This window comes from Antennarius striatus, chromosome 3 (assembly GCF_040054535.1).
Source record: "Antennarius striatus isolate MH-2024 chromosome 3, ASM4005453v1, whole genome shotgun sequence".
Lineage (NCBI taxonomy): Eukaryota > Metazoa > Chordata > Actinopteri > Lophiiformes > Antennariidae > Antennarius > Antennarius striatus.
The window spans coordinates 17194165-17201868 of record NC_090778.1 but is presented as its reverse complement, the minus strand read 5'-3'; the positions used below and the strand labels follow the sequence as shown (position 1 = coordinate 17201868).

Here is a 7704-nt window from a genome sequence, read left to right as displayed (position 1 = left end):
TACGTATTTGCATTGCGAATGTACTAGAGAACCCATCCAAAAGCTGATTGAAACAACCTTCACAAAACTGAATGCCAGCCTATCAAACACCTAACATGACAACGATGCTCCTACTGAAGATGCATTTAATGAAGATAAACTTATGTCTGCTGTAATGATGATGTATCATGAAGAGATGTGTATATCGGTGAAGCGCTCACTGATGGAGTATATTAGAAAATTTTGGGAAGTAATGTACAGTGATGTTTTTCAGAGTTCCTTTAATCAGCACATATTTCTTTTATTGGTTCTTGTAGTACAAATTCTCCTCTGATTAATATTTAAGTTTGCAATTTTGTTTCTATTTTGATGCAGTTCAGGTATATACAAGAGTGAAATCACTGAGAGATTGCAAAGTTGTGTCTTCATGAGAACTCAATCTGCTTATGCCCTTATTCTCAAAGTCCTTGACTACAGAGAATACGTATTCCAGACAGCAGTATGTCAACAGGTGATAACCACTTCCAGGCACACAACAAGGGATAATCGTCAGCAGGAGGGTTACAGAAGAACTGAACGTAAGTATAGTATTGACCTTTGAATGTTTGAAGCTTTGTTGAATGTACAGTATATGCTCATGCTTCCTATTGTAATTTAATAGCGAATAAATAAAACTTATGATGATGTTGTGTTTTGTAGACTAACCCTTACACTCAGCAATCCATTTTACTGCTTTCATGGCACAAGAGCTTTTATTTTACGGACACACTTTATAACACATTTTGCTAATAACAAATGTTTAAAGTTGCAATCTGTAAGATTCTGTTGCATTTTATACGTATGAGACACTTAATCCTGGATACATTAGCCTACTTACTGGAGCACTAATCAAAACCAAGAGGCGTGTCTTATGGAGAGTAAATCACTTTTATATACATTTTATATACATCATTTTTATATACAGCAGCGTCTTCTGGGGGGAGGGGCTTTGAAGGGAAGGGTAAGGTTCTGAAGCTGAAAAAATTTAATAATATTTCTTTTGATGGACATGTACTTAATGTAACGAATGGAAGCATTTTACTTCATTGCTTATTATTTAAGGAAAATTAATTACCTGAATCCAGTATTTGAAAAAACTCTTACTTACATTTAAATGGCATTATTTGTAAAAAACCATAACTTTGATGTACTGTACATAACAGTGACCAGTAACTTCATAAAACACATATTTTGTCAATGCCACCCAATCTGAACTCTGTTCAATATCTTCCTCAGTTCTTTTTCTTTTTGGAGTTCAGATGACGTTCAATCTTGCGTTTGTAGAATAGTTCCCCCAGCTGGCTGTGTGAGGCTTCACTCTTGGCTTTTGTCATCATACACATCTTGTACTTGTCTGGAGAGAGTTCATCTGCACAGGTCTTCTCGTGCCACAGGTGGAAAAGACCACGAGATGGAGCCCGAATTACCATCAGTTTACTATGAAGGTATTTCCTATACAGGTGCACGTCTTCAAACCCCCAGCCTTTGAAGGTATGGTCAAAACCACCTGCCAGCAAAACATAATGGGATAAATGCAGTAAGATGGTAGCAGGAGGTACATCTAGCATAACTAGTTTTGCTTGCTCAATGGCTGCATTATAACCTTTTAAGAGAGTCTTGTTTCCTTTGTCTGATATATTTGAGCAAGGAATAGAGACAGAGGGATCAGCTGACACATTTTAAACAGTATTATTGTCAAATTCATCCGAATGTATTTTTTTTAATTAAAAGTGGCCTTTACTTTTATTACTAATTATATAGGGAAGGTAAAACAAAAATTGAGTATTAAAAATATTACAATAATAAAATAATGTATTATTAATATCTGCTTTTACCAAACACTGCTGGATGGCTGTGGCATGAAAATAAGACCCAACTTATGTCCAGCTGCTATTGTTGGATTAGCCAATCAATAAAAACACTTTTCAAGTGGAATTTCTTTAATAAAATTGCCCACAATTCTGTTTTTCAATGCTTTCATACCACATACTGCGCAGTTTAAGTATTTTATTATATGATAGACAGAAATGGAGTTAGGGAAGTTAGTAATGACATGAGATTTTCCATTACCTATGTTAATGAAATCAGACCTGTACTGGCATGTCATGCCAAACCCAAAGTCTCTCCAGAATCCGGTTTCCTTCCTCATGACCTGGGACAAAAGCAGCAGCAGGAAATTACATTTGTGTAAGTAAATGTAGCTGTTTATATGATACTATTTATACCTACCAGTTGTTGTTCAACAGAGGGTAAATGTGTGCGGTTATGGTAGATGATAGATGGGTTGTACTGGCTGAAGAGCACTGGATAGTACACCTTCTTACCTAGAGGAAAAACATTTATTTTATCATTCATTCTAAAAAGGTCCAATCACCTTATAATAAAGACAGTACAGCTTGAAAACAAGAACAGCCCGTGTAAAACACAGCTGATTTATCTTCGTTCCTGGTGGCAGGTTTGAATGTAGTGACGGCTGTGAGAAACTGGACACAGGACATTGAAAACAGATGAAAGATAGATAGATAGATAGATCTCTATCTATCTATCTATCTTTCATCTGTTTTCAATGTCCTGTATTTTTATGTTGTTTGGCCTGTTTTTCCCTTGATGTTTCCCTTCGATCTGTAGATGCAGGATTTCTGGTGACCCTTCAGGTCTTTAACAGTAGAACAGGAGGCAGGAGCTTTAGCTATCTGGCTCCTTTACTCTGGAACGATCTCCTGGCCTCGGTCCAGGGGGGCAGACACCCTTAGCTTAATCAAGAGTAGACTAAAAACCCTCCTCTTTGATAGAGCCTACAATTAGATATAAAAAAAGATTCAACTAAGCTGCTATAGGCCTAGGCTGCTGAGGGTATTATTCTCTGTCTCTCCCGTTAAAGGGAGTTACTTTGTCCTCCAGAGTCTGGGTCCTGCCCATTGTTTCTTCCTCAATGAGGGAGTTTTTCCCAGTAGCTATCGTTTACGCTCACTCTGGAGGGTTCTGTTGGTTTTCTGTCTGTTAAAGCGCTTTGAAAACGTGTGTGATGTCTTTCACGTATAAATACTTGTTGTCACTTGTTCAAGTTCTGAATCAGGATTGGATAACATTTCTGTGATGTAAATGTTGCGGTGATGCAAGAATGCCTCTCTGTAAACTGTACAGTGAAGCAATCCAGTCACTCACCGGGCTCTGCATTAAGTCGACAGGAAGTTAAGAAGTCAGCTGTGAAGTGGATGTCGACATCACAGAAGAAGAGTAAGACATTTTGGCTCCGTTTCCAAACCTTGGCCCCAACTTCTAAGCCCCGCCCTCGAGAGAACTCCTCATTCAGATGGATGAAAGTGAAGCTCCTGAACCGAGTTTCTCTGAGGGGACAAGGGGAGAAGAAGAAAAAGACTTTATACACTTTCTTGACAAAATGTGAAGGAAGAGTATGCATAGTGTTAAACAGTGGCAGTGATTAATCTGTGTGATCTTTTAGTTTGAATCGTTCTCTGATTAATGTGACCTTGAAAAGGGAAAATTATCAAAAAATTACTTGACCTGCCAGAATGAAGGAATGGCAAGAATGTGACAGAAAGATAAAAATTTAAGCTGTTTACAATAATGATGATACTAAGAATGTAAATTAAATATAATTGTGTGCATTATATGTGTTATTATTATTATTATTATTATTATTATTATTATTATTATTATTATTATTATTATTATTATTATTATTATTATTATTATTATTATTATTATTATTATTATTATTATTATTATTATCATTTACAATATGGGAGCCTGGAACTGTTGGTGATTAGATCTGGACTGGTTTGTCTAAAATCTATATCTAAAAGCTGTCAGTGAATAATACTGAAAAATAATAGTATTGTACTTTCAATGTAACTTTGGTGATGATTCAACTGAAAAATATTTTTCACCTGGTGGTTTGGTCCAGAATGGCTTTCACTCGATCTAGCTGATCTTGACCAAAGTAGACCACAGTTAAATGAACCTTTCTGTCCTGCTTGATGCACACTTTTCTGAAATAGAAACACACACACACACACACACACACACACACACACACACACACACACACACACACACACACACACACACACACACACACACACACAGAGCAGATAAAATTAATCCCTTCTGCATTACTTTCACCAAAGATAATCATTAATTACTTTTTTTAAAATGAGGTCAGCGAGTTGTTTTTTAACCAAATGAATTTTCAAACCTAACAACTTCCTAATAAATAAATCAAGATATGATGACCTGTGGGCAGGTGATAGCATGTTTATTCATTTTTTAAAGGTACCTGAAGTTGTTGATGAATATCCTGAATGTGTCTGTCCTCTTAGAAAGAGGCACGATGATATTGATGGGGATGCTGCGCATGTCCACACTCTCGCTCTTCACCTTCACTATGGGGCCAAACGGCCTGAACAGCACAAGTTCAGTGAAGTCCTGAGAGTTGTCGCCTTTAAACATCAGCTCGTACACGGTTCCTCTGTTCCGCTCTGTACGGGTTAAACCTGGGATGGAGAAAACTCAGGAGAGTGAAATCTCGCCTCCCTGTTTCTCTTTAATTAAATACATTCACTCAAGTCCTGCGCTTTAGTAAACATAACTGTGGTATCTTGTTTTCATGCTACTATCTGCTTATATACAATCTTAAAAGGAAAACATTGTATTGTCCAGTAATCAATGATTATTCATTTCAACAATCAACAATTTCATTAGTTTTACCGACTCAAAATGAAATCAGTGTTTTATTTCAGCTGAAACTGGGTAAGAGCTGGTATGCATTGTTCATCACAAGTATGTAGTCCTCAGTTTACCTATAGAAATATTGTTTATTTTAACTATATAAATATATATTGTTAATATATATAATACAGTATATATTAAAAATATATATTAAATATTATTTAACCGCAAAAGAACGCATTAACTCTCGTCCTTTGCAGTTAATGCGTTCTGGGAACCATAAGCAATTAATGAATACTGCGATAGAGCGATGAACTATTTATCTTATTATTTACGGTAATTTAAATGTTTATGAACCCTCCCCATACTGATATTAAACCACCTTCTATCTGTATTACCTTTTCTCACACTCTAATAGACTGTTTAAAGCACTTTTGTGTCTCACATAAGTCCGAGACTCACGGAACCGAGCGCACTTCTGGATGCCGTCAGCCAATAGAATGCGCGTACTGTCTCACGTGACTGCCTACGAAAAATCAGCGATGAGGTGAAGTCGCTAGCTTTGATGCGTAAATGTGCGAGGGTGCACTGTACATAAATATATATTATCGTGTTCCCACCCTCGATAAAGTCGGACGGGGAGTATGTGTGTTTCAGCCTGCTGTTGTCTATGTGTTGTCGAGGTCCATTCAAGATGTGCAGAGCTGTTTCCACTGCGCCTGTCAACTCGCTTTTGCGGTCTTGCTTCACAGGCTTCTCCTCTGGGTGCCTGGTCAGCCCCATCTCTAGCTGGTAGATCCTGGCGATGAAAGCAAAAGCATTTGACATCACAAGGAAGTTACACTGCTACTCGTGGAGGTTCGGATGAAGCTACTGTGCCACTCACTTGTGCAAGGTGAAAGTGTCAAAAGGAATCACTGCATATTCACTGGGCAGGTCGACCCCTGATTTCACCTCAGCCTGGTTCAGCTGGGAGCGGAAAAACTCCTGGAGGAAATGATGCAATACTTACATCTATGATGTCAGTCATGTTATGTCAATAAGTTCATTATCTTCTCATATAGTGTAATCGGTTTTCCTACCTTCAGATCAGCCTGTATTGGGGTTTTCTGCAGACTCTCCAGACCCAGAGGCAGAATTCCTTTAGCTTTAGCTTTTTCCAGGGACACTTGAAGCTGCTGTGTCCTCTCCTGGAGAGTCTCTTTCAGCTGTGCTATCTGCCTCATCAGACTGTTGATGTAATGTCTATGAGAGTCCTCCCTCTCCTGCAATAAGGTCATATACCTCTCCTTATTGGTGACACCCCCCGACCACAGAAGAGAGTGCTGGCTGCTGTGGGGTGCTGGTTTACAAGCCAGGAGGTGGACCAAGGACAGACAGCAGCAGAGACCAAGCGCGATAAGGCCGACATGGATCATCAGCGCTAAGAGCCACCGTTTCAACATGGTTTATTACCTTTTAACAAAATCTTGACTTGTCTTTGGTCAGAAATATGAGCGATCCATGCTTTCCAAAACAATGAATTCACATATGGTTTTCAAAATGTGCTGTCCTCCTCCTGTTTTCTTACATCATCGTTTTTTTTTTTGATGCACACGCAAGATGTATCATCATAAGGTGTCCAGAGATGTCTTTTAAATATGAGACCAATGTGGTTATGTCTCATTAGAAGCAGATATCATCACCAGAGCCTTGTATATCCCTGAAATAACAATATACAGATTTCAAGCAATTATTCCTGGCCTTTCAGGCTTGTTATATCGTCCAAATGAAGGGAAAGTCATTTGGACAATATAACAACAACTTCTAATTACAGATTACAAACATGAAATGCGAGCAGTTACAAGAAAATATTTAATTTCTTATGATTTTTTAAAGCAGCGTACAACAAGAAGACCACAGCAATACCAGCAGACAAAGTAAAGTACAAAGTTGTATTCTCTTTTCCATTGAATCTCTAATCTTTATCGTGATATTATCTTCTCCATTTCACTCTTTTTTCAATTACTGTAAACTATTATTCCTCAGCCAGAGATATAACATAGTAACATGGGGGGAAAAAATGGATTTGTCTAAATTTTGTTGCTTTGATGGGTCATTCTTAATAATTTAACCGTTTCGAATGCCCTACTAACACTTTAAAGTAATTCTTTGCACAGATAAAGATGCAATATTTTATGATTTGGATGAGATGGTGTTTATTGTGCACCTGGAGAGCAGCAAAGCTTCCAGGGTCAGGTTAATTGTTTTAGTTTCAGCATTCATATGAAACACTAAGGCCTTAAAAATCAAATTAAAACTAGAGCAAGGAGACCAACTAACCTCATGAATCACCTCCTGATATGGGATGTCGGCAGCTCGTACCAGTACCGTCCATGGCACTCTTCCTTCTCTGGTCTTTGCTGCTGAAGTTTAGGGTGGCTGCTCTCAAAAGCAGCAAAGTCGAAATAACCTGACCTTACATTCACTCTGTGTGCCACGAAGCTGAAGGTGGGAAGTGACAGAAACAAGCGATTCTCTGTCTCTCCACCCCGTTCATGTGTGTGTATGTGTGTGTTTTCTGTGTTTGTGTGTGTGTTTATGTGTGTGTTGCCGTCATCAGTTTATTCACAGCACAGATGGCTCTTTATTGCTCAGGTAGAGGCTGATCTCATGAAAGACTTGCTTATGTTTCCAGCTCCACCTTAAGTGTATGTGTGTGTAGTGTGTGTGTGTGTGTGTGTGTGTGCGCGCGCGTGTTTTCTTCTGTGTGTGTTTTCTTCTGTGTGTGTGCGTGTGTGTGCGCGCGTGTGTGTGTGTGAGAGAGGTCTTTAGTTGCTCGACAAGTCCGAGGTGTCCGTTGTCATATTCTCTGTTGTGTTTAGCAGCTGGACTCTTACACTGAAGTCATGCTGTGCTCAACAGAATGTGTTTTGACATTGCAGAATGAATCATTAATGGGATGTGGGCCACTTGTTTCCAAATCTGCATGCAACCCCGGACAAAATCATGTTC

At 38.5% G+C, this 7704-nt stretch overlaps 1 protein-coding gene across 1 annotated transcript; it reads right to left on the bottom strand.

Annotated features, from left to right (window-relative positions):
• Positions 1-805: 805 nt before the first annotated feature.
• On the bottom strand, positions 806-7166 carry LOC137593120 (chondroitin sulfate N-acetylgalactosaminyltransferase 1-like). Its single transcript, XM_068311743.1, has 10 exons — positions 7033-7166; positions 5793-6412; positions 5597-5697; positions 5331-5509; positions 4319-4535; positions 3930-4031; positions 3184-3365; positions 2248-2342; positions 2089-2170; positions 806-1525 (listed from the first exon to the last, which is right to left on the bottom strand). Exons 2-10 carry the CDS (start codon positions 6153-6155, stop codon positions 1251-1253), a joined length of 1596 nt encoding a protein of 531 aa, XP_068167844.1. The 5' UTR covers positions 6156-6412; positions 7033-7166; the 3' UTR covers positions 806-1250.
• Positions 7167-7704: the final 538 nt, after the last annotated feature.